This window comes from Parus major, chromosome 2 (assembly GCF_001522545.3).
Source record: "Parus major isolate Abel chromosome 2, Parus_major1.1, whole genome shotgun sequence".
Lineage (NCBI taxonomy): Eukaryota > Metazoa > Chordata > Aves > Passeriformes > Paridae > Parus > Parus major.
Genome location: NC_031769.1, coordinates 97,095,161 through 97,122,792, shown reverse-complemented (window position 1 = coordinate 97,122,792; position 27,632 = coordinate 97,095,161). Strand labels below are relative to the sequence as shown.

Below are 27,632 nucleotides of genomic sequence, written 5' to 3'. Positions count from 1 at the left end.
CTTTATTAATTTTTAATAGACATTTTTTTAACCTACTAGGATTCATTTAAGAAAAAAAAAGATAATGCATTTAGTACAATGAAGCACGTATCCTTGTGTATTCTGAATAATGAAATCATAGAATGGTTTGGGTTGGAAGGGACATTGAAGATTATTTAGTTCCAACCACCCAGCCATGGTCAGGGACACCTTCCACTAGACCAGGTTGCTTGATATCATGTGTAACCAGGCCTTGAACACTTCTAAGGAGGAGGCATCCACAATTACCTTCAGCAACCTCTTCCAGTGTCTCATTACCCTCACAGCAGAGAATTTCTTCCTAATATCTAATCTAAAACAACCCTCTTTCAGTTTGAAGCTATTACCTCTTGTCCTATCCTTGCATAACCTTGTAAAACATGCCTTTCCATCACTCTTTTAGGCCCATTTAGGTACTGAACAGCTGCTATAAAGTCTCCCCAGAGCTTTTTCATCTCCAGGCTGAACAACTTCAACTCTCTCAGACTGTCCTCATAGGAAAAGTACTCCAGCCCTCTGATCATTGTCTTGGCTCTTCTCTGGACCCACTACAACAGGTGGAGTTCCACATCATTCTTAGGTTGCAGGTCCCAGAGCTGGGTGCAGCACTCTGGGTGGGGTTTCACCAGATCAGAGTAAAGAGGCAGAATCACCTCCCTCTTCCTGCTGCTGACACAGTTTTTGATGCAGCCAGGTTGCTGTTATAGCTTTCTGGTATGCAAGCACATGTTGTTGGCTGATGTTTGGCTTCTTGTCAACCAAGACCCCCAAATTCTTCTCCTCAGGGCTCTTCTTGATCCATTCTTTCTACAGCATGTATTTGGACTAAAAAATGCTACAAATCAGGTGCAGGACCATAAACTTGGCTTTGCTGAGCCTCATGAGGTTTGCACATGCCCATCTCTCTCTTGTCAGGGTCTTTCCTTTGCCTGGCCTTCTTTCCCACACAGCTCAGTGCTGTCAGCAAACGTACTGAGGGTACACCCAACTGCACTGTCCATGTCACTGACAATACTGGTCCCCACTTGGACACTGACCTGTTTACTGCAAATTTTGAGTGTGACCATCGAGCCAATTTCATATGCACTGAGTAGTTCATGCTCCAAAACCATGTCTCTCCAGTTTAGAAACAAAGATGATGTGCAGGATAGTGTCAAATTCTCTGTACAACTTCGGGTAGATGACATTGGTCACTCCTTCCTCATCCACCAATACCATAACCCCATTGCAGAAGATGTCCAAAATTGACAGGCATGATTTTGCCTTGATGAAGCCATACCAGCAGCCATCAACCACATTCTCATTTTTTGTAGTTTCCAGGATGATCTGCCCCATGATCTTGCCAGGCACCAAGGTGAAACTGTCTAGTATGTGACTTCCCGAGTACTCTATATTTCCCTTTTTGAAGATGAGGGTTATGTTTCTCTTTTTCCTGTCAGTAGGAACTTCAGTGTGTTGTCATGACTTCTCAAATACGATGTATAGTTACTTAGCCACTTGATCCACCAGCACCTTCTGGATCCATGGATACATTTCATTAAGTACATGGATACATCTCATCAACTGCCAAGGAACCTGTGTACCTTCAGGTTTTTTAAATTATCTCAGACCCGGTCTTCATCTACAGTGGACAGTGGTTATTAATTTTCGTAGTTCATGCCTTGCCTTCTGTAACTTCGACAGTGTGGCTGGAGCAACTGCTGGTGAAGACTGTAGAAAATAAGTCACTGACTACCTCAGCTTTCATCACAGACCAGGGTAGTCAGATCTCACATTTCCTTTCAAAGACAGTCCACATTATCCGTAGTCTTTCTTTCATCACCTGTACACCTACAGAAGATTTTCTTGCTGTCCATTATATCCCTGCCCAAATTTTATTCTGTCCAGGCTTTAGCTTTTCTAATCTGATCCCTGGCCGTTCAGACAATTTCCCGGTACTCCTCCCAGGTTAGCTGTCCTTGCTTCTCTCTGTAAGCTTCCTATTTGTGTGTTTGGATTTGTCCAGGAGCTATTTGTTCATCCATGCTGGTCTGCCAGCCTTATTTTTGCCTGATCCTTTGAAGAAAGAATTCCTCTTTTTCTGGGATGCATTCCTCTTGAGCTTAGATAACACTTGAATATTCAATTGTCTTTCTGGGGCCTTTCTTCCCTTAATAAACTTACTTTCTTCACAAACAAATTAAAGGTATATCATAAATGGATGAAATACCCTGGGCTACAAAGGTCAGTTATCTTCTCTGAAAACCTGTTTGCTATCCATTTTCACATTTGCTGCAGCACAGATAATATAAAGACAGTCTTAAAAAAGTACATAAAACTGTGTCAAAGGAACCCAGAGGAGGACTGTTCAGCTGGTTTTGTATTTTTATTTCTGTTATATGATTTTCAGTAGTGAATATTAAGGATTTATCTTTGTAAGATATGCCTTTAAAGAAGTAAATGGCTGAATTAAATATATGTTGAAGACTGAGGCGTAGCCTCAGTGTGATCATAATTAATTTTTCCTCTTGCAAACCAAAAGAAAATCCTAAGGAAGAAAATTCAGTAATAATTACATAATCAGAAAATGTGTAAAACAACACAACCAAGAAAAAATTTAAGCCTCTCCTGGAATTCAGTTTACTTTGAAAACCTTGCTGTATTTCTTCCTCGATAGAAAGAGATGGGAAAAATAACCTAAAATATTCAGATGGCTCAACATGACTTAGTATTTAATGGTGACATAAAATAAAATAAACATTGCAAAGGATATTAGAAGATCAGTTTTATGTGAGCAAAAAAAAGCAATAATTTTTTGAAATGTCAGCTCAGAAAAGAAAGAATAATAAATAACAAGAGCATCTACATTAATAAGAATAGTGATAAGCCAAGATGATTATAGTATTTAGCAGATTGTTTTGCAGCACTTTCTTCCCTTTATCTGTTAGAATAAAAACCTATAATCTTTTTCCAGCAGATGAGAAAACAACAATTTTAAGCTATTCGACTATATGAAACTGGTTGATCTAGAAACCAAAACTGCTGTGAATGAGGATGAGAAGTTATATGACTGCATTTTATAATGTTAAGGTCATTCAGTGAACATAGATGCATAACATATAATTGGGTGAAAAAAATTCAGTGCAGACACAAAATACAATAAAAATCTTCTTGGTACTACTGTCATTATTTTCCAAATAAATTCTCTGTTGAATATCGACCTATGGTGTATCTGGTTGTTTTTTCTAATTTTTTTTCCAACACAGTGCAATCAGGCTTTCCTGATACCAATGCAGCTCGTTAATGAGTATCCTTTTTCTGAACTTTGTGGTAATTAGGGGCTATGGCAATCATTTCAGAAAAACTAGAAACAAATAATAGAAGGTAATTGACTTTGTTATAATGAAAACTCAGGATGAAGTAAAGTAAATGAATATGAGTTTTATTGAATAATAAGAGATTACTGAATCTCTTGTGCTAGGCTTAATCTGCAAAATAAAATTTTGAAGCTATTAAATCAGATTTCATCTATATCTCATGACTCCCTATCAGCTGAGGGGATGATTACCTATCGTGCCTACATTTCTTTGCTGTTAATTCCATTCTCACACAAATAAAACATTGTTTGGACAACTTCCTTGCTATCTGTTGTTTCAGGAAGACAATTTGTGGACTATAATTAATCTTTCAATTTTCTTATTATATTCTTATTGCCTCTATTCATGTTGCTTTGATATGTGCACTTGTTTTCCTTTCCTGAGACTATTACATATTGCCTGTCTTAATCACATAGGTTAGAATATGTCTTCTTAAAATCAGTTGCCCCAGATTTCATAGTGACAAAGCTAAAAGTGAATGGCTGAGTCAAATAAATACTTTGTCTTGTATTTCAATCATTCAGGATGAAATAGACTTCTATAAAACAGTTAGAAGATAGACCAGTACAATTCCTAGAGTACTTTAAAAAATCCAACCAGTCAAAATACTTAGTCTAGAAATTTTCTAATTTTGGAAGTGTTCCATTTGGCAGAAATAAATAATTTATTTGTTTGACTGACATACTTATGATGAACACTACTGGTCTTGTGAAATTGAAAGAGAAATTTTTGAGACTTTAGTAATGACACTGGCTTTGAGAAGGCCGGTGGAGAAGGCACGTGAGAGAGGTGAAATATTGAGATGGCTCCTACATTTCACACAAACAGTCCCAGCCTCTCAGACATCTGCTGGAGAGTTCAGAGGGTTCTCAAACACCTTATACCATAGGAGAAAGATACCTGTAGCTACTGCATGAAAATACATTTTAAAAATTTATAGAAATTAGTTAATTAAAAATTAGTCTGGTTAGTTAAGAAATTTTCATAGGATGGATACTTAATTACAGCCAGGATTGGGGATCTCTCATATGTTAGGGTTTCTTTTTGTCAGAGCTACGATGCTCTGATGTATTTCCCATGTGACATATGAAGTGATCAGCATATTGAAAGACTGACTATTTATGGGGAGGCTTGAGTTTGTTTCAGGTTTAGTTGGAAATCCATTAAATTCAAATTACCAAACATATTCTAAGATTTTTAACTTTTAATATCTTTTAGCTACAAAAAATTGCCTCAGAACATCTGAACTGAATGGAAGATATACAGTCAAGAGCTTTTCCATTAATTAAAAAATTTCATGTTATTGTCTTGAAATTTTGCTATCTTAATGTAGATTTTAATCCAGCCATGTAATGCAGCCAAGAGCTTACTTTGCATATTTCAGTATAGCATAAAACTGCAGGAACTTCAGCACAAGCAGTTTAAATAATTTTTCAAAGTTCACCTCACAAACCAGGAAGATCCAGAACCAAAATTCAAGTCTGCTTACAAACCTCTTTCTTTTTGTAAGGGAAAAGATTTTTCTTTTGATGTTCTTTCTCAGTGAACTAATATACTCCTCATAAATTTTAAATAAAAAATAAAATCTTTATGTCTCTTCATACTATGGTACAAAAGAAAACATTAATAAAATACAATCTAAAAGGGAAACATAACATTAGAAGCAATAGTTCAGCTACAGGACCTTCCTTGAGCTCTAACCAAATATTGGACAACATTAGATTAGTATTCCTTCTAATATTTTACTTTTTTTTCCCCCAACTATTTAAAATTCCAAATTTCAAGAGTCTGGGGATTTGGTCTCCTCAGTTGAACAAAGTACAATGCCATTAAAAATACTAAACTTCTAGCCTTCTACTCAAAAACAACTTTGGTCTAGAATTAAGTGTTCATACCAATAAAGAAAAATTCATCCCCTAGAAAAAAAGAATATAAATGTTGAAATTTGAAATAAATTCAGCATTTACTTGCTTGTTTGTTTGGTTTCTGAGTTCTTATTTGCTTGTTTTTTATTCCAGTGGAACTGGTTGCTTTTTTGAAATAGAATTATAATTGAATTCCTGTAAAGGAAACAAGATAGCAACTCTTATTGAAAAGAGATGTTTAAATCATTGACTTATGCCTAACTTCATTTTGAAAATAGAACATCGATGAAAATTAAATATAATGGAAAAGCAGGAAAGATTGTGTAATTATGACATATTGTTTCACCTATGTCCTCCTTCTACAGATTTTTGGAATATTTCCAAACAGATAAATGTATTTTTTTCTGAAGGTTGGATCTGTGTTATCTTCAAAACTATGTTTGAAGTCAAGTTTATCCATTCTGTCTGGACAGAAAATATCCTTAAGAGACAGACTTTGAGCAAATTTCCATGCATATTTTGTAGAACACAGAATAATAATATAAAAAACACATCATTTAAAAAAAAACATAAAGAATGAAAAGCAAGGTGGCATTTTTACAAAGAGAAGTAGCTTCTAAGATACCAGAAAAAAAAAATCTCAGTACTGTTGATGCTTAATCTGACTCACAGAGCAACCCTTATCAGTGAGAGATCATTTTGCTTGGCTCACATTTCATTATTTTGAAATTGTGGATTGAAACTTGAACTAAGGGGGGGAAAAAGGTATTAAATTTACATTATTTATTTTTGACTAATGTGGAAAGTCTAAGTTCACATATGTGGCAGTTACAATGAATTTTAAGTTTTCCAGGATTTTTGCAACACATCCGACTTTCATGGAAAAAGAGGAATTTTCTTCTCCTGGAGTCAAATTTTGCACCACTATATAAAAAACCAAGGAAGAAAGCCTGTTTTCCAAATTCACTATCTCTTTCCTTGTTGGTATGTTGCACCATTTCATTACCCTAAAAGTAAAATCTGGACCTGAATAAAAGGAAAAGACCCCTCCTAACAGAAAATGTCAGTAAAATACTCATAAGATATAACTAACAGTTTGGCTTCCCTGAAATTCTTGCATGTAGATAACCAAAGGTTTTGGATTTTTTTCTAGCATTGTTAACCCTTGAAGTTTTTGAAGCAGATATGATCATTTGGATCACAATTTCTTCACTTCTGAGTGGACTCAGCCATGACTGGCTCTCTAGAAGCTATGATAATACATTGAAAAACACACTGAATTATAAAATTCGAATTAAAATGTATGTCTGCACATGTGTCATAAAACTGGTTCTGCAGAGAACACACTTTACTGCACATGAATTGTGAGCAGAATGTTGAAAATAATGCCAAATACAGATTAAAACCCACAGATCTGTAAATGTAACACTTTTTTCTTGGAAAGAAAAAAAAAATGGTGTGCACTCAAGTTTAACATGGTAGGTACCAATTAATTAATTCTGAAAATAAGATAAAGTTTTTCTAGTTATTTTTGAAATTTTATTCTTCAAATAGTTAATGTATTAGCAATTACAGTGTAATTTTAGTGATGTCAATCAAGATATCTTTAGAGTAATAGCTACTATTGCTTACAAGTGTCAGATGTTTTATTGTAAACCCAGATAGAAAAAAAACAACAAACAACAAGCCAACAAGTAACACCCACCACCCACTCACTCCCAGGAAAAACCAAAAAACCTCTCTGCCCTCATTATTTGTGATTGTGGATAGACAAAAAATGGAGCACTTCAAAACAGACAATTTTAATTCAAGCCTCTGTTTTATATGAAAAGTGAACACTGACAAGCCTTCCATCAAATTAATTATCTGAAATTGGTAAATAAATTTCTGGAAACTTCCCAAGTTCTCTGTTGTTTAGTGATGTCTCTTGGTTCTCATGTTTACAATTTGATGCTAAAATTTATTGCCAACCTGTATTTGGAAGCTAGCCTATGAAATCAATGCCTTTTATAAATGACTGGAAAGACATTTCAATGAATGGCAAGTTCAAGCTAATAATTTTCTGTCTTTGAAATCCCAGATAATTTTCTATGATTCTGTTAAACTTGGAATATGACACTTCACCAGTTTAGAAACTACAGAAAATTGTATTGTAAATGTACCATTTTTAATGTATTTTGCATTATTCTGACCTATTATTGAGTCCAATTGTACAATAAATTAATTGATGAAAGATTGAGGAACAATTTCCAGTTGCCTAAATATATTGGAAAAAAAGAAAAAAACACCTGGATTTTACAGAGCACTTTGAATTCAGGAGCAAATTTAAAAGAAATGTATTCTGCTTCATAGAAAGCAGTAAAATATTACTTAGTCTAGTTTACAGGTAGAAAAAACAATCACAATTGCATCAGAATCACTTATACTCCAAAGATTTGAAGGTTAGTTTCATTGAGATTCTGCTGCACTCAAATACACTAAAGCATAGGTCATAAACAAAAGGTAAAATCCTAGAATAACTAAATGTGGAAACCATTTCCAGGCACATGAGGGACAAGAAGTTGGTCAAAAGTGGTCAGCAAGGATTCACTTGGGGAATCCTTCACTTCACAAGGGGAAGCCATGCTTGACTACTCTGAGAGTCTACTACAATTACATGACACAGTGGGTAGATGAGGTGAGAGCAGTGGACATTGGATACCTCATCCTGTGGAAGGCTTTTCACTCTGTCTCCTGTAAGATCTTCAAAGACAAGCTGCTGAAATATGGGCTGGATCAGCATGGAGGTGGATTTAAAACTGTTGAGCACCTGAGCCCAAAGCATTGTCATCAGTGGCACAAGGTCTAGTTAGAGGCCAGTATCAGACAGGGATCTGTACTGGGTCCAGTCCTCTTCAATATTTTATTAATGCTCTGGGGAAAATGCTGAAAACATTCCCATTCTGTTAAAACAGACATTTTGGCTTGTAGAGATGCAAGAGGGTGAACCTAAAAGCCCCTGCCAACACTAGACATGGCAAAGCGGATCAACGATAACTTATGTGACTCATAAAGAATCATGTACATAATAACAATCTTACTGAAAAAGAAAAAGTCATTCAAGGACATAGTAGAGTGGAAAGTTATGAGTTAGAAGTAAAACCAAATGCTACAAAATCGTAAAGACAGAGAAGCTATTGCTGATGAAAAAAGCAAGTTTCATTACTATGACAACTGATTCCTAGAGATGGATGTTAATATATAACAGAACAAAAATATGTTTCAAAAGCAATACCAATTGAAACAATAAGATGACAACTGAGGAGGAAGTTAATACTAAAAAGAATGCTTGAAAGATTAGAATGTATTGAAGAGAAACATACCAAAACAACCATTATTATAGACTAGGACAGCCTTGGTTTTCTCTGGGCTCATGCTCGAGTCCCAGCATACCTGACAAACTCGAATCAATGTCGTGACATTGCCTCAAATGTTCATCAAGGAGAAATATATAATACATATATATATACACACATATACAGAGCTGATACAACTCCAAGTTGTAAGCTGTAACAGTAAGTAAATTATCTTACTCCAGAATCCTCTGCCAGGAAGAGTAATTAAGAAGAAAAAAAGAAGGGTCATACCACTGAAACTGAAAGAGCAAATACCATCAGCTGTGATAGCTGGTGTCACATATTGAACAACTAGAATTTGTCATTCTTTCTTGGTGCCAACTATCTGTCCTGGCATATCAGTGAAAAACCTAATGGTCAATAGAGCTTTTGTGCAAATTCTGTAAAACAAGTTATAAGGGGAGAGATACCAACTGCGTGGAGACTTCTATCCACATAGCCTTTTGTGGCAATTTGGAATATATGGGAATTTTTTCATGCCCCTTGCACAGACAAAGCTCATCATTTAGGGCAGTTCATTCTGGAATCATGTATCTTCTGATTTACAGTTTGACTTTTTGAGCACTAGGTTTGGGTATCTTAGATTAATGATCAAGCCTAGCCATCAGCTGACCATGCTGCTTACAGTGAGACAGTTTGTGTATACTCTGACCTCAGTACCAACGAGGAGAATCAGATGGGTGCTCCTTGCTTTTCCTAAGATCTACCTTCTTTAAGGGGATGCTGCTCCCTTTCTTGGCATCTGACACTCCTACAGAAACCACTGCAGTCCCTGAACAGCGAGAGACTTATCATGGTGGAGAAACAAAGGAAGCTCAGTCCCTATCACCTTTTACTACTTCCTTTCTCTATTCTTTCATAAGAATTCTTTCTTTATTCATTTTCTTAGAGATCTTTTCATATAATGCTCTCTCTTGATCTGATTCCTCAATTTGTGCAGTATTTCAAAGCTCTTCATTCATAGCAGTAACATTTCTCCATTGGCTGATATTGTTTATTTTTCATTCTTTATGACAATAATAATAACATCAAAACAAGACAAACATCTGCTCAACTGCAGTAAATTATCTGGCTTTCCATTCTCTGTGCAGAGTCAAAATAGCTGAAGTTTATTTCATAAGGAGAGTGTTTTCAGGCTGAGGTATGCCTGACATGAGTAGTGCTCAAAGGCAGTATTCAACCTTTCATGTCTGGTTTTAAGTGTTCAACTATTCTCCCATAATTTCCAGCAATTTTTGGTCCTGAGTTTCTATAAATCTTATATGATCAATTAATTAGAAAACAGAGCACCACTTGAAGAAACAAGTGATTTAAAATGGAAAGTCTACTTCTTCAGTTTGCAGTGTTACTGAATGCTGTTAAAATAGTTAACCCACAAAAGACCGATGCGTGTTCCCCTGAGAAGCTGCTCTTTTTAATTTGATCCTAACAGTAAAATAATCCTCACAGAATTAGTCAGGATGAGGCTAATATTAGAGCACCTCTCTGCAGAGAAGTGCAGGCAGGTAGGTGAAGATATGTCAAAGCAGACACATGTAAGACTGTTACTATTTCAAAGCTGCATAGTGGAGCTGCTTTTAGAACAAGTTAGCACATTTTCTTTCTAATAAGGGTTTATTTATGTGCTTGAATGATAATATGATTTCTATATCTACAGCTGGCTGGCATCTGGGCAGCTCAGGAGATGGTAGGAATATTCTCATGATACTCTCTTTATTCACACATACAGGCACATGAACCAGAATGACAGGAGCAGAACACCTCCAGTACAGATCCTATTTGTACCACACTTCTTTTTCCACTTTCCCAGTAGCATCTTGTAAAGCAGAGCATACTCCATGACTCCATATGCTGCATCTGGTACCACTTTTCACAGCATTCCTAGTCCCTTGCATGGAAACTCTTATTGTCTATATATGCAGCAAAGTAAATAATTTTGAGCTGTTGAAGGATGGGAATCAATATCCGGACTAACAATTTGTTTTTATAGCTAGATTTACTATGACTATACTATTAGAAATCAGAAGTAAAAAGTTCATGAGGCAGAAAGATGTTGTACATTCAAAGGCCTAGATGAAAAAAAAAACAAACAAAAAAAGGATGTTAGTTTGTATACCTATAATCAAATTGAATTTGTGGCTGTTTCTGAGACAAAAATATCACTGCATGGAACATCAGTTGCATGGAATCACCTTGAATAATATACGACTTAAGAGCTCTAAAATACATTCATGCTTATCTCAAGAAGAATATCAAATACTTTAGTGTTTCTTATACAGAATAGCAATAAAAATATTTATCATTTTTCTCCTCTCCTCCTGCAGCTGAACCCATATAGGTAAGCCACAAATAAGCCTGATTTGTTTACCAATGGATGTTGCATTAACAGTTGTGTGTTATTTGATGGAAAAATCACTTGGCAAGGAAAATAAATGAAATATTAACATTTTAAAGCCTTGTGGGATTCTATTCTGAAATGAATCCTTTCAGAAAGAATTAGAATTATTTGCAGAATTGGTTTACTAGAAGCTGAAAAAAAGGATGTAGAATAAAAACATTTTATGTGAGACTAGAGTATTTCTAACACCAAAGTGTTCAACTGATCAGTGACATAAACTTATTAAAACTTAGAATTAAAAATCCCATTCTGTTGCCACTGAAAAGTTAATCACAGTGTCAAGCTAATCCTGGATATCAGGATTTTCCCACCAATAAGCTCCATAGCGTATAAAGTAGGCCCTACAGTAGCACATCTATGCTTTACGTGCTAAGACTTGAGCCCATATGAACCATCTTAAGTTAAAAAAAAATAAATAAAAAAAAAAGAAAGGAAATGCAAAAGAACCACAATAATCAGCATTTAAGTTAATATAGGAGCATGAAAGGATGTATATAATCATCTACTTAGTGGAAGCTGCTTGTGCAGTAATTCTCAATAAGCAGTGGATCTTTCAGTCTTCTGTAAAGCAATAAAAATTCTTTGCTTAAATAGATTAAAAAAATTATATCCTGCAACCATCAGAAAAATAAATAAATAAGTAAAGGCAGCAAACCTAGCTATACATCATTAGGGTTGTTTCAATAACTTTGCAAGATAAATTCTGCTGATGGAAGCTTTTAACACCACAAATACTGTACTGCAACAACAAAGATGTTTTAGAGTAGTAATTCAAAACTCAAGAGCTTAGTCCTATTGCTTTACTCCAATTTTTTTTTCAGTAAGGTACAGAAATCCAATGTTTCCAGTTTTCTGTGAAGTGTTTAGGCTAGTCCAGAAATTCAGAATAACTCTTATATAAAGCTGTTGGGCAAGCATTTTCAGAATTCTTTCAATAGTATAACATTGTATAAAACTGCTCATTTTTAAAGAATATGAGTATAACCTTAACAAGCCAGCGTGCTTCTAACAGACACATAGAATTTCTAGCAGTGCAACTGTTTAGTGATTTTTTTCCCATCCATTAGTCTAAGCAAATCTGCATGAAGCATAACCCCCAGTAAATGGCTCTACACTTTAAAAAAAAAAATAAAATACTATAAATATCCCTAAAATGACACTATTTTAAGGACTTTTTAAATATGGATTCTCAGTGTATGGATGATTGCTTGTTCCATCCGAGAATCTTCTCTCAGTAAAAAGAAAAATACCTTCGAAGAAAATCAGTATATACTTGTTTATTTTTCACTTGTTTTACATAAGACAGAGTTAAGTATGTACTAGAGCTTCAGAATATCAGTTTCAGGTGGTAGGAATTTAGAACATGTGTTGGATAAAAATTGGATAAATCCATATAAATTGGATAATCGGGTTTTTTTAATTAGCTGTTTTGATGAGGAAGCATGCATAGTCAAGAAAGTCATCCAAGACCAGTAAAAAGAAGTTTTTGAAAGCTATAATGTCACTGCTATAATGGATTGCTGCCTGGAATGTGTTCAAAGATAAGCCCAAAAACTCAAAATGAAAGTAACATTGAAGAAAATAGTTGCTCTGTCAGAAAACTATGTTTTCCTCTCTTTACACTGTTGCCACATATGTACTTTTGAAAACTCAAAGGATGGTTCAAGGTATATTGTCATTTTAAAACAATCACAGAGGAAAGAAAATTGATGTTTCTGTCTCAGACTGATCTCTAATGCTTACCTTGTAATTGCTTTTCAAGGTCTGAGTTTTTTCTGATTTCTTTGTTTTTATGTTTTGTTATTGAATATGAGTTATGACTTAATTTTCTTATTTTGTTTTTGAGATGCATGACATTTGTTTTCTTTCTTGTCCTCCCACATTCTTCTCTAAGGTTGCAGGGCCTCCCTTCAACAACTAAGAGATAGTAGTAAAAGGGTAGGAATACAAAAAGTCCTTTGGGCATGTCTAGGTTGAATCTAACTTTTTTGGGGGTATGACAACTTTTGAAAAATGGCAGGGAATATTAAATTTCCTGGAAATCAGAAGCAATAAAACACATGAAAATTGCCTGTGATCAAAGAAAGAAATAAGCAGGAATTGTTGGGATTAGGATGATGTTATTTATCTAAGAAAATAATTTGTATTCCTTTCTCTACCTGCATATGCATAATATGATTTTGCACCTCTTAAATGATAAAAAAACCCCCAGATTTTGGAGTGGCTGAGGTCCATTACAAGAACCAATGGAACTTCTGTCTGTTTCTTTTTTCCTTTTTTGTTTATTTTTTTTTTTTGTGCAAATTGGCATCAAGATTTCATTATCTTTTCTGTAAACATTGCCCATTCTTAGACTCTTAAACTTCCAGATTTCAGAGGTCAAATTACTGTTTAATACATGAAAAGATAATAATAAAAAAAAATCAAAGGAATATGAAATCAGATCATTTGTGTTTAATGATCCTGATTACATCTTTGAAAATTTTTCCTATTTTCAACTCCCTAGTAAGGATTACAGAAATGCTTTCCACCATACTATTATGAACTTAAAATCTATAGTGAAATACCAGTAACATCTCACTCTAAGAGAGCAATATAATGGAAAGCATTTCTAATGTCCCAGGTCTCTGCAATAACAGGAATGTTGTTAGGTTTCTCTAAGGGTATTTTGCATACTACAAATATAAAAAAAGGTTGAAATTCTTCTTTTATTACAGCTTAAGTTGTAGAACTCCCAGTAGGTTTCATTTCTGATTGTCTTTCAAACTTCATTCCATTCCACAATGACACTTCTGCCTGCTTGCTGAGGTTTTGGTTCCCTCCTGCTCTTTTTTTATTCTTTTTCTTTTTTCCCCTTTTAAAAGTGCACATTAAAGAAACACCAAGAAAATGCACAGAGCAAAAAGTGCACACTTGTCCGAGTCCTATAAGCCAGTAAATCAATAAGGAAGAGAAACTTGGAAAGCTAAAAATGTTCTGCCTGATCTTTGGAGAAAACCAATGTACAAATGCTGTGTGTATTTTGAAAAGAATTTCAGGAGCAGTTCATTATGTCCTGGATAATGCAAAGGAAAATTAGAAAGATGGTGCAAACTGGATTTCATTTTCAGTGCCCAGAAATTATTTGTTTCCATTTACACTGCTATTTAGTATCAACGTGATATATCAACTATACTAATAGCCTGAAAACATCTGGTTTATCCCTAGGGAATAAAGACTCCAGAGAGCTCTGCTGAAGCATCTATTTGGTGCATTTGGCTGTCCCTACAATGACTTGTATTACAAATTTCTTTTCTTGGACAGCAGATAAAGCAAACAATAAAGCATCAGCCAAGTGTATTCTTCTTTGAATTTTTGCTGTTCTAAAATTTTTCAGGTTTTCACAGAAGCAATCTGTTTGTGGATCTTTTTTAGAAAACTACTTCTCTAATCATCAAGTTCTCATTGTCTCTACCACTCTCCAATAATAATGGATAATAAATATTTCAATCCTGTTGCAATTATTCTCGAAGACTAGTGGCTGGTTGGTTGGTTTGTTGGTTGGGTCTTTAAATGAATCCAAAACATCTATCAGATAGGTGCAGTTAACAGAAGACCAACAATTTTTCTACCGGGTAAGGGATGCAAGAACGAAAACGTGTGGTAAATAATTAGGAGTTTCATATTACAAATATAGTCTGAAGAAATAACAAGAGTAGACATACATTTCTGACAAATACATAAAAATTATATTATTCTAATATAGTTTTCTTTTTCTCTGGTAATGCAGACCAATGGAAAAATAAGGGATATCCTCGCCTCCTTTCAGGGAAATTTCTCTTCTAGAAACAGTTGAAATTTTAAGACATTATTTGTTTATTTCTGAATATGTTTTTCCTTTGAAAACATTCCAGTGATTGTAGATGTGTAGGTATTGTAGGACTGTAGGTAGCACCAATGGAGATGTTACTGTTTGTGAGTTGGCTTGGTATTAAGAAAACACAGGCCAGTTATTCTCTCGATTTATCTTGGCCTGAAAGATATATTATGGCTTCTTTAAACATAAAGAATTATGTAACCATCAGGTAACTATTATATGGTTTGTTTTAGCTTTGTTTAGCTTTATGTAATCATACAGTGTAACTATATATATATATATATATATATATATATATATTTGTATTTTTGTATTTGTTTGAAGGAGTCATTTTCTGTAGAATAAACCTATGATCTTAAAATAAAATTCAGACTATAATAAAATCACATAATGAGAAGAGAGTTTGAAAATATTGTCCCAGGGTGTTGCCATTGGAAAAGGATGCTACAAGGCATAAATAGCTAAACAGTGCTTAACTTCTGATCACTGAATGGATGCAATATTGCCACCTGGTTAAAATTAGCTTTAGAAAAAAGAAATATTCAATCTATGTAGAACAAACAGTATAAAATATAATCAGACTTCTAGACCAGTGAAGAAAGATTAATGAGTAAAGAATGCTAGCAAGCATATAAAATGTCCTCAAACAAATATTTTGGTCACATGCCAAAAATTTTTCCCCTGTGGCCTACAAAATCAGAACTGACCAACTCAGGTGGATATAGAGTTTTTAGATGAAATGTGATTTAAAATCAGCTGGGAATTAAACTTCAAATAACATGTTCCCCTTTCCTGTGCTTCCTCTGGTGAGAGAGAGACAGAGGCAGAGACTATGGGTTGAGAAAAAAAATTACTGAAAACAAACGTTAATGGGATGAGAAATGAACAGTAACAATATTAATAACAAAAGGACATGAAAGAAAGGGTGATTTACACATTAACAAGGTGCTCACTACCTTAACTTGTTCCACGTGGCCACTGAGACAAAGAAAAATGATGGATGATATTTCAGTATCTACAAGTTGTTTCTACCTCAGAAGCTAACCAACTACAGGAATCGTTTGACCTCCTTTGGCCTTGATTCAATGCACCTTTCTCTGTATTCCCCTAAATTTGTGATATCAAAATAGCTATCTCCACAAGGAACTGACTTAGAAACCTCAGCTGTTAGTAGGAAAATATAAAGCAATAATAATCATTCAAGACTGACAGGAGCTATCACCAAAGAAAAATTACTGAGTTTTTAAAAACAAATCCAAATGTACATGAAATAAAAGGACTAAGATGAGTCCTTATACCCCTATCAGATTGGGGAAAATAGATGAAGTTTTGTGAGTGATTATCAGTGAGTTAGTGTCCAGAGTGAGATGAAGGAGAGACATTAGGAGGAGATTTTTGCCATGGAAGGTCTACTGTGTCTAAGCCTTTCCCATAAGGAAAGATGCCTCTCTCATTTTGAACTCCTGGAGAGTCCAGCCTGCCTTGAATTTCTATGATGTCTGAAGTAGCAGCAGCACAGGATGGGAAGGAAGTTGAATAACTTACTCCACTTTTTAGGTGGCTGAGGTTGAGTGAGATGTACCACAGGGGAAGTAAGTGCTTATAGAAGCTGTCTAGGATGTTTTTACATTCAGTGGTGGAAAAACAGATTAAGACTTTTGTGATGACAAGATACAGGAAAAACCTGATAGATGTATTATTACTTTAGACACTAATCTTTGAGAATACTTATAAAATAATTGTAAAGTAATTGTAATAATACTTTGAATTCATAAGTGGTATAAGTAAATTATCATTTGCAGCCAATGAAGTGAGGTTCATAACGTGTCCTCACTATTAATAATTCAGGATTTTTTTTGACACTTTTAAGTCCAATTTACTGAATCAGTATATAAAAAAATCCTTTTCCAGATTTCAAGCTACTAAAATATTTGTCAGAGACATTATGTTTAAAGTCTTTTCAGAGTAATTTGTAATGACAGAGACTGATTTACTTACAACAGTGTCAGAAGACTTCATGTCTATATATATTACTATGGATAAGTTTGTATTCTTTTAAGCTTTAATCTAATATCTTTTGTAGTACCCATTTGGTCAGATATATGTATGCAGATTTTATTGTCTTTCTACAAACCAAACCTATTTGAACCCCCATATGTGGAGTATTACTTAAATTGTAAACTTTAATATTATGAAAGTATTATCTAAATAATAATTAAAATGTATGAGGAATTAAGAGCTTTCGATATCATTTTCCAGTTTCTGCTATTTGAGAATTTTCTAAAACACTGATATTTTCTAAATGTATTTATTAATTTTTGCTCTTCATGCCATATATCTATCTGCCTTTTCTGGCACACATCTTGTTGAGTCCTATACATATTTCTGATTAATGTTGTTTCCTGTGGGTACAGTTTCTGATGTATTTTAGTGTTATACTGATGTAACCAATCTCTCTGTATGCATGTTTTATCCTTCTGTACATATTAGAGTTAAATGTTACTGTTCCTGAACTCCATGTATGAGACAGAAGGCTGGTACAGGATCATGTATGAAGAATTTTTCCAAACAAATATGAAAACAACCAAATATTTTTTTTCAAATGTGTCAACATCTTCTTTGTTTTGGTTTGGTTTGTTTTTGTTTTTTTTTTAAATAATTCTCTCTTTTTCTTTTTAAGACATAGGCTTACCAGTTTTCTGGTGGAAAAATATTACAGATTTTACTTATAGCTACTGGGTTTTTTTCCTATAAATTTTATTCTATTTGTTTGTAATCTGGATCAAGGGTGAAATGCCTTCTTTTCCAGAATATAAAATCACATAAACTCCTTGAACTTCGGTTCCTTAGAGAGCATATACTAGATCTGACTTTCAAGCATAAAATGTACACTCTCTTTAAAAAAAAAAATTACCCTCATCTGACTGGGTGACCCCTTATAATTAAGAATGAGTGTTAAAACAACCAGATTTCCAATGCAGATTTTGAAAGCAAAGCTAGGGGTGTAATGACAATACCTGTGAGAAAAAATGTGGTAGAAAAATTACGTGAATTGAAGACTAAGACTATAATATGCAGTTTCTTCTCGGTGCTATCATAATAAAAAACCTTCATCAGGATGTATAAATTCAAAATCAAACTGAAACTTTTTCTTTTGGCTTAATTGATAAACAAAATACATTTTTCCAGTCACAGCAATGAGTCTGAAGCTGCAAAATGTTATCAAGTGATCTGTATATTTTTTTTTTAACTTGAGACATCTGAATGCTTAGATTTATTATATATGCATAGGCTTAATTTCCTTGGCTTTTATACAACAAAACAAAACCCACAACACTCTGAATGCATATGAGTGAGACTGAAACAGAAAGCAAATCTTTTTATCTGTTATTTCACCAGTTGTTATTTCACCAGTTCTTAAAGTCTCTCTTTACCAAGCTTCAGAAAAAGTAATCTATAGGAATAACTACATATTTTTCATATAGAAAAGCAGCATTCCTTTCACCAGAGAATAAGTCTTCCTTATATTCCCTTGGGCAGGTCATGAACAGCTGAATATTTATTTGTCATCTGTCACCATACTTGCACTCTTCAGCCAATAACATAACGAGTTATAACTAGTAATCAAATTTTGAAAGATAAAGATAATGGAGCATTCTACTGGGAAAATCATGCCACAATTTAATACATTTCATCATCAAAAACTACAGCTTATAACTTATCCTGCATTAATTTCATGTTACTCCTTTTTATGATCTCTTATATAATTTTTTTCATAGAATGCTTACTTCCTTCAAATAAGAAGACAATTCTAAAAAACCTTTTTCTACACATTTTTCATCAAACTTAAAGGAAGTGTGAAGTTACTAAGTAAGTTCAGTGGTTCTTTTCTCAGATGTGGAAATAAATTGACAAGGCTGAATTAGATTGAATACCAGGAACCTTATAAGGTGTGGTCCAGTAACAGCTAGGAATGACATCTTTTTTCAGAGCAAAACATGCCCTTCTCTGCTATATAAACATGATCTAAGGCTTTCTCAGCCAAAGACCATTTAAGATCCACTGCAGGACATTATTCTTTTTCACACAGAAATTACTGACAATGATCTACACAAGTTACAAAAACTGTGCTAGTGGCATGCACTACTTATACAAATTATTTATTGTTAAAATAACTCACAGTAAAGAGAGAATATTATAAACACAATGGTTTAGTGTTCAAGGCTATTTTCCCACATAAATGGACAAAATCTCTGGATTGAGAATGGATCAGACACTGTTATCCTTTTTGTACTAAATACAACCTGAAAGCACAAAGAATTCCCTTAAAGCCACTGTGACCATCTGTGGAATAAGGATTTGTTTAGGGTATAACCCACATAAATCTATAGACCTAATCCTAAACATGAAGTTTTCACTATTGTCAACAACTAGCAGTGCATAGTTCTCTCTTTCTCTAGTCCTCTCTGTGGAAAAATTATTAATATGTACAATATTTTCTCAAATACAAGTAATTTTGCCACATCTGTTTAAAAACCATAGGAGTAAAAGGTTAGAGTCATCAACACAATGTTTTCATTTGTCCATCTTTTGAAGCTCATTTGTAGCTGCTCATTCACACTGGCATCCTACCATGAGAGTGACAAGAATAATTTGTTTTTCTTATGAAGCAGGTGCTGCTTCATCTGCACCTGGTCAGATGGTCACTCTGCCCCCTTGCCCCCCTACCCATGATTTTCCAGCTATGAATATAATGAATAATATTTCCATCCTTACCAGACCTCACACTGGAAATTTCTTCTGATTTTCAAACACCTCCATCTTTTATTTTTAGGTACCAGGAATTTAAACTTTGCACTGGTACTTTTCCACTTAGCCTACATACCTTGGTTTTCTTCAGTCATGAGCAACTGTAGTAAACATTGCAGAATTTGTTTGTTGGAGCTGGTTTATTTGTTTGTTGCTTCTTTACATAAGCTTTCCTGACTGTAATTCAGTTGCACTTACCTAAAATCTTACTTAGAAAAAGAAGAAAAAAAAAAGAAAAACAGAAAGAAATATGTTGCATAATGTGGTTTGTCATGATGCCAGTTTTTAGATGATTGAATCGTTTGATTGCAGGATATAACTTCTGTAAAATGAGTACTTAATGAAAGAGATGTGAATAAAATACAGGAGGGCTGTATTTTTCCTGATAGACCATTTTGAAAACATTTGATGACCTCCATTCCAAAATAGTTGATGGATAGTGGTATACATAAAGAAGTATTCTGAGATAGGTTTATATTTGTTATGGAATGTTTGCAAAAAAATACAGTGTGAAATTAATTTTGAAATCTTACTTGAGTCTTGCAGAATGATTCAGGATCATTTTCAAAGTGGATTAACATTTGAAGCATTTTATTATCTTATTATCTAATGTCATACATAAAGTTTTATAACCATCAGTTTAGCATTTTAAAGATTCTTAATATTGTTATAATAAAACTGACTACTGCAGCTAATTTTATTTTCCATAATAAAAAAATAAATCTATGATGGTAAATCAGTCATCCTTTAAACTCTTAATAAAAGGAAAAATGCCTGTATTTGGACATAATTTTATTCTAAGTGCAGTAATATATAATGTGGTCAATTGCAGTATTTAAGTTAAATATTGATTCTTTTTCCTATCTTATATGCCAAATTAAGTATTGGTTTACACATTTTCCAATAGCTTCATTAAAAACTAAAATGGCAGCAAATACTTGCTGATGTTGTAATGGGTTTTTATTTTTATACTGAAAGGAAATGACATTTGTTTTAGTTTTATCATGCTAAGAACAATAAATAGATGATTTTGTGAGCACTCCCAAAAATGGTATTAGAATATCTAGGGACTACTTTTTCACACAATTATATTTTTATAATAAAGCCTTATACAAATATGCATGTTTAACTTTGGTTAATGTATGTATTCAACTGCAACAGCCAAAGTCCGTCAGCTTTGGAAAACATTTAAAGCTTATGGATGACAGAATGTTTACAACATCCATTTATGGCTTTGGCTCCTCCTTTTGTACAAGCAAGATCCAGATTTTCAGTATCCAGAAGAGGATCTGGATATCCAAAGCAGCACAGTTTGCATTTAAGCACTTATATTACCACAAGGTTTTCAAACTATAACCTCCATCCCTTCATGTGGTAGCACCTCTGGTGTGTTTTATCCTTTCAAGAGGTTTCCACATCCTAAACTTACCATATTAAAACCCTTGGCTCCTATTTCCATTTTTAATGTGGGATGAACTCCTTTCTAAAAATCCACAGTTGTGTTTGGTTGCTGAGATTTAGGAAAACAAAAGAGCAATTCCAAGAGTGCCTAATCCCCCAGTGTTTTATGGGAAGAGTACATGCCTGCAAGCTGTTTAAAGTGAGGTCCCCAGTCTGCAAGGTAGTCATAGCTCTGATCCATGTCTGATGTGTTTGAACCCAATGAGCTGAGGGATCCTGCCAAGGAGCCAGTCCCCTCAAATGCGTAGGTCTGAAGTGAGTCATAGGGAGGAACGCTAGGATCTGTATTTGCTTCTTCAAGCTTTTCTGAAATGAATTGCCTGAAGATTGCACTGTCTGGGCCAACCTGCAGAGACTGTCTGTAGAGGCTCTGGATTTCGGAGGCCACCTTCTTCCGAGGTTTGTGTGTTCGCATGACAGTACGTGTCCTCAGTGCTGAAATATCAAAGGCTTCTGTGTCCTCCTCGCCCCCTCCTTCATCGTCATAACTGACAATGTTCTCTCTGAATTCTTCCATCTTCTCCGAAAAGGGAGGTTTCTTCTGCTGCTGCTGCTGTCTTATGGCTACAATGGCCAAAAAGAACACTGACAAAATAAAAAGAGAAGGGACAAGGGAAAATTAAACCAAACTAGAGACTTTGAATGTGCTTGGAAAGATTAAAAAAATTGCTTCTTATTTTAGTATCAGTGCTGTTGCAAAGCGAAGCTATCTTAACAAATTTATAGAGCTGTAATTTTTATGGATTTTATGGTTTTGAGATGAGCAATGGGTGTGTTGGGAAAATGGCTACAAAGGGACTTATAAAAAAGGCAAATTAAATGGAGCAGTTCTTTTGGTAGATGCAAATTTGAAACTGATGGAAGCACAGGTTATGCTTTTTGAAAGTGCTTTTTTATCACATAATATATCCATTTTGCATTCCGAATTTAAATTCTTAATCTCTATCAGTCCCTCTGATAAAAGCCCCATCAAGATCAAGTGAAAAATGAGACAATGAGCAAGTTATCCTGAGCTAGTTGAATCATTCAGCTCTACAGACTATGCAGAATGGTGTTCAACCATTTGTGTTGTACTGGTTTTCAAATTTGAAGACTCACTAAATTCTGTGTCATTTTACTGTCAAGGCCTATGAATCAGATGATCTTATTTCTTTCATATGTGAAAAGATTCTTAATTTTTCTTTTAAAACATTATTTTTTAATCCCACATAATTTCATTTTAACTGAATAATCCCACTGAATTACTCTATGACTTTCAGAGAGATTAATTCATTCAGTTTTAACTATATCTTGCTGCAGTTCTACTTAATAGGTATCTTGTGAACTGAATTTTTTACTCAGAACTTAAAATGATGCAACTACCATGAATTACAACATTTTACTTAAGAATATGAGGACAGCTGAAACAGTTCTTTTTTCTACCTATTTAAAAGAAACTGTTCCATTTGCTTGGGAGATACCAACATAAGGCTTGAAAGCACTGAAAACAAAAATTTCTGCTATGTATTCACAAGACAGGTGGTTTTAACTTTCCAAACACTTTACCTGGTGAACCCTTCTGATGATTTATTTCCTACTTGAAAACTAGTTTTCAGAGATAAATGGCAAATTTATTACATATAGAACATTTTATTATTTAATTTTAAATAACTACAAAAATACATTCAAAGAATTAAGAATTAATAATTAGTGTTTGTAAAAAGTGTAGTAGATTAGGTTTTTTTTCTTCTTTTGGACTAATATATTTATCTCTATCTCTGCTTTGGCTTTTGTGATATTAATAGGCCCAGTAGACATCATGGGTTTATTTGAGCTAGAGAGAGAACATTTCTACAAGAACCCAAGCAATCACTGATGAGTAATTCCTCTGAAGTCCTGCATAATGCAGTGATACAGTTTGCTTGTTCCTTAGTCTCTGAAGTCAACAACACAAAGTGAACCTATTCAGATACCCTGCAACCATCAAACAAAACTTGAAATGCACACTGACCCATAAGCTTAAACTGACTAAAAGACATAAGGCAGATATCTAAGATCAGATTTAAATAAGACAACTCTGGAAGTGCAGGCAAGCATGGAAAAAACAAATTCATTGTCTGTTGCCATGTCCTTGACTGGAAGCTGGGACATGAATATAGGGATACTAGTGTATCTCTGGGCTTTGCTATGGAGTCAAGAAATGGTGTCTAGAACGGCCAGCCTTGAGTTGTAGGTTTGGTTTTTGAGTGCTGCTTGCCAGCTGCGCATGACCCTTTTCAGAGGTACTAGAAAAACTCCTGTGCATTTAAACTACTCTCAACCCCAGTTTTCATATCCACAAATTCTCAAATGTATAGGAGGTTAAGCTAGTGTCTCCTGAGAGGAAAAAGGATATGTCTAACATTTGGAGAAAATGCTGTCTAAAGATGTAACCTGAATTGGCAGAGAAACTCCCTGTGTCTGGAGCTTTCTGACTGATGTCAGATTCTCTTTTTCTTTTACTATTCATAATTGATCTCAGTTCTACATTTGCCATTCCTAGGGCAGGATGAGTAGGGTGCTACTTCTTTCCATATTTTCCTACACTAGCAAATTTTCTTGTGTAATGCTGTCTTCAGCTTTACCTGTAATCAGTACAGACTTTGGGCTCTGAAATCTTTGTTATTGCAATGCCAGGCAAATAAAGAAGACCATGACTCAACTACACACAACCTTTAGGAAATTCTGTTAGAATTCACATTTTACTGAAAACTGGGGAGAAGAAGGGAGAAATTATAGTTAAGAAAAAAGGAAAGAAATAAAAAATCTGCCTTATTTCAATTTTTTCCAGTGGCCCAATACTCCTAGTCTTCGAGTCGAATGTCCATTTTTTTACTTAACCAACCACGCTGTAAAAGGGATTGTACTTGTACTTACCTAGGAATATTAATATGCAAGCCAAAACAGCAACTAAAGCCTCTGTGCTGAGACCCAAGGAATACATGAAAGCTCCATATCTACAGTAGAAGGTGTTAACTTCAGTGTCGCAGTCGCAGAGAGTGACAGTGAGAGTATTTGTGCTCGTCAGAGGTGGGGTTCCATTATCCTGAATTAAGATTGGCAAGTAGAAAAAAAACTGCTCTTGCCTCCTGAAGCCACTTTTTCCTGTGAAAATTCCAGCTGTGTTATCTAGAAGATAAATTATTATGATGATATGCATTTATATATTCTGTAACCACGACAATAATATTCAGTGGAATCTGACATATTTAAAAGCAACAGTACTCTCAAAGCTATGTATTAAGAAAGTTAAAAAAGTTAAAGCAGGCACTGACATTTGTTGCATACTTTGTCAATCATGAATAAATTGCATTTATTTTTGATATATGTACTCCAGGGACAATAAAAGAATTTGACCAAGGAGTGCTGGTTTTAATGTTCAGAGCTAAAGAGACTGACATCTTTTTCAGTACCTGATACCTGCTCAGACTAATTAATTGGTTCTTAAAATGGTTCCATTTATCCAGCTGCTACCAAGCCAGAAGTTCACAGATAAAATATAGACAGTTTGCCAATCTAAAAGGTTAAAAAGTGTGTCTAGCAGCACGTAGTGAAAACAGGTGGCAAGGGAAAGAAGAGAAAGCAAGAAAAAAGTCCACTAAAATAATTTTTTATTTCTTTCCCTGGCACAAAAACGAGCTAGCTGGACTTCTACCACCTAAAATAGCAAAAAGATTTAGATGCTTTCACTTTGCTTTGAATTTAACTATTAGTATTTAGAAATCTGTTCTGTAAAAAACACAGTAAACAGCTTAAATTCAGGTCCTGCTGCATATCAATCAATTCAAATTAGCTTGCTGCAAAATAAAATAGTCCTGCCTACATGAATGTGTAATGAAAAGAAGAAAAAATAATCTAGAAATATTTCCATGTCAGAATTATTTCTCTTGGCAGAGTGAAAGACTGCATATGTGCATATGTAAAAGTAGGGGAAAAAAAAGGATTTCTACCATTATCTGTACAATACATCTGTACAGTCTACTGAAGTTAACTTCCTCACATGTAAGTTGTTCTAAGTTTCTATCATAGTTCAGAAAGTAATTCTGAGATAAAATACTACAGATCTGCAGTCTCTTTTTCTCTTCCTTATGGCTATCACAATTCAACCAGCCATTTCTGTTGAATATGGCAGAAAGGGACAGCTTGAAATCTGATTGCATCATATTTCAAAAGGTTTTGTTTTCCCCATTAGAAGCCAACAAAAGGAACAGAATGGGTTGCTTTGTGTGAGGGTCTGCTTGGGTTTTGGGCAGAAAGAGAAAAGGTGGGAAAGGCACATTGCTTGTGCACAATTTGACCTTAATATAATGACTTAGCTCTTTCTGGAAGGGAGTGAGAGGTTAATTAAGATGGGAATTGAATTTCTTATTGATACATTGGCTAACTTTGAAGATAATTGAGAAGCAGTTTGCCATTTAACGTATTTGGAACTTTCCAAAACTTATTTCCATTGATTTGTTCCCTTAGCCAGAACATTCAAATAATTAGCATGGTCAATAAGAACGATGTGTACTTTAGCTTAGTCTGAAGAAGCTTTTCTTTGTAGTCTCAGCAGACTGACTCTAAATGGTCACTTCCTTGAAATTCCATGAGATATCTCACCTATGTTTTCATCTCAGTCTGGTTTTGCTTGATATTATATATTATGAAATAAGATTTCATTCCTAGTTATGTTTTTATAATGTTGGTCTTGGTGAATTAATGAAATAATATTCCTATATTTATATCAATATTTATAATGATCTTATTTCTCTGGCAAATAATTTTAACAAGGATTTTGGAATTGACTTCCATATTCAACATTAAGAATATAATTTTTAAGGAATACTGGCATATTTTTCATCTTAGCTGTTTTTTCTTTCCTTTAAATAAAACTGCCTTTTGCTGTTTATATTATTCACTTAAAAAGGAAAATAAACTCTTTGATACTGTTGAATTATTGTTTTGAAATAGATCTCATGACATGTCCAATTCTTATAATGAAAATTTCTATTTAAATAGAAAGTTTTAAGCATCTAAGAACCTGCTGGAAGTATGCATCTTCCATTAGGAAGGTCTTAAGGAACTGCATGACTGACGCTACCTTGATTGTCTTTGACAATAAAATGTGAGCTGTTTGCGTCCTCCTGAGCCAATGAGAAATAAAAATGGTGACCTTCTGCTGGGTCATCTTGATCCACTGCACTGATGTTTTGAATTAGCTGGAAAACAAGAGAACAGAGTTGTTTAAGAGTAAAAGAATTTCCTTGTTCTATAAAACAATAACAAGGATATAAAAAGTACGTTAAACTATTGATGTTGAAGAGGTGATCCGTGAACCTGTATTGAGTGCATAATATACAAATATTCAACAAATACCCAAATAGGTTTATTGAGACTTATATTCTGCAAGTACCCTAATTTTTCATCCATTTGAGACAGGCAGGCATTAAAAGCTTGAGAAAATGTAAAAGGTTATCCATATCAAATGACCAGGAGCAAATGATGGCTCCATAAATGAAAAAATCATATTTAGAGTACTTTGTTCTTTTTATTTTTTTAATCTAAGGTGAACATCATTATACATTTGAAGAAATCCTTCTATGCAAAAATCTATTCCCTTCAAGTCCACAAACACATTGGTATCATTCAACTGGTATATTATAGCTCCAGTAAGTGACATACGTTGACAAGTTCACATGCTGAATTTTTGATTCTGGATATTATAACAGATTGATTATGGAAATTTTTGGCTGCTTTTTCTTAAGAAAACAAAATAGCCTTCATTTAGAAATATGTCAAACCAGACAGACATTGCAAGATAAAATAAAAAATAACATTCAAAATAATATTTTTCATCTCTCTAAATAAACAACCACACAGTTAACATAATTAGTAATATTTCTTCTTAAAACATCTATATTTCTTATATTTACCAGTAAATATTTATTTACCAGCACATATTAATGAACATCCTTGCTGATCAGGAGAAAAGCAAACTGCTGGAAGTCCACCAATTTTCAGAAAAGACAGGGTCAAATTTGAACTTGGGCTCTATATTATCAATTATCTCATGCCTTGTAGATATTTATACACAAGAACTTGAAACTTCAACTTTGCTCAAACCACAGATCACCTGAATGATACAAGCAGTGCTTTAACAGTGAAGCAGTAAGTCAATGGAAGTGACTACTGCTGCTTTCTGTCTGTGCCTTTGAAATTCTTTTCTTGTTAAATTCTTTCTCAGTTAAAGACCTAGAATTTCATCACACTTTCTTTTCAAGCAAGCAAAGTTTGATGAAATCATCACAGCAGAATGCAAAATGTGGCTTACACACCAAAAGATTTGTTTTCTTAACACAGTTCCCTCTTCACATGTGAAATTTATTTTAAGTCTGTATTTTCACTCTATGGAAACATGAGGACCCTTGAATTTTTTGGTATTCTTTTTGATTGCCATTAATGAGAGGAATAATT

At 34.2% G+C, this 27,632-nt stretch overlaps 1 protein-coding gene across 3 annotated transcripts in view; it reads right to left on the bottom strand.

Annotated features, from left to right (window-relative positions):
- Nucleotides 1-20,271: 20,271 nt before the first annotated feature.
- CDH19 (cadherin 19) overlaps nucleotides 20,272-27,632 on the bottom strand; it is a 118,690-nt gene continuing 111,329 nt past the window's right edge. For 2 of the 3 annotated variants that reach the window (XM_015619669.1, XM_015619671.3), the window contains exons 10-12: nucleotides 26,260-26,377; nucleotides 24,054-24,305; nucleotides 21,247-21,743 (exon numbers count right to left, since the gene is read on the bottom strand). In XM_015619669.1, the coding sequence (XP_015475155.1) occupies nucleotides 21,247-21,743; nucleotides 24,054-24,305; nucleotides 26,260-26,377 (867 nt within the window). Of the gene's footprint in view, nucleotides 21,744-24,053; nucleotides 24,306-26,259; nucleotides 26,378-27,632 lie in introns of all 3 variants that reach the window. The other variant, XM_015619674.1, reaches the window with a different exon arrangement.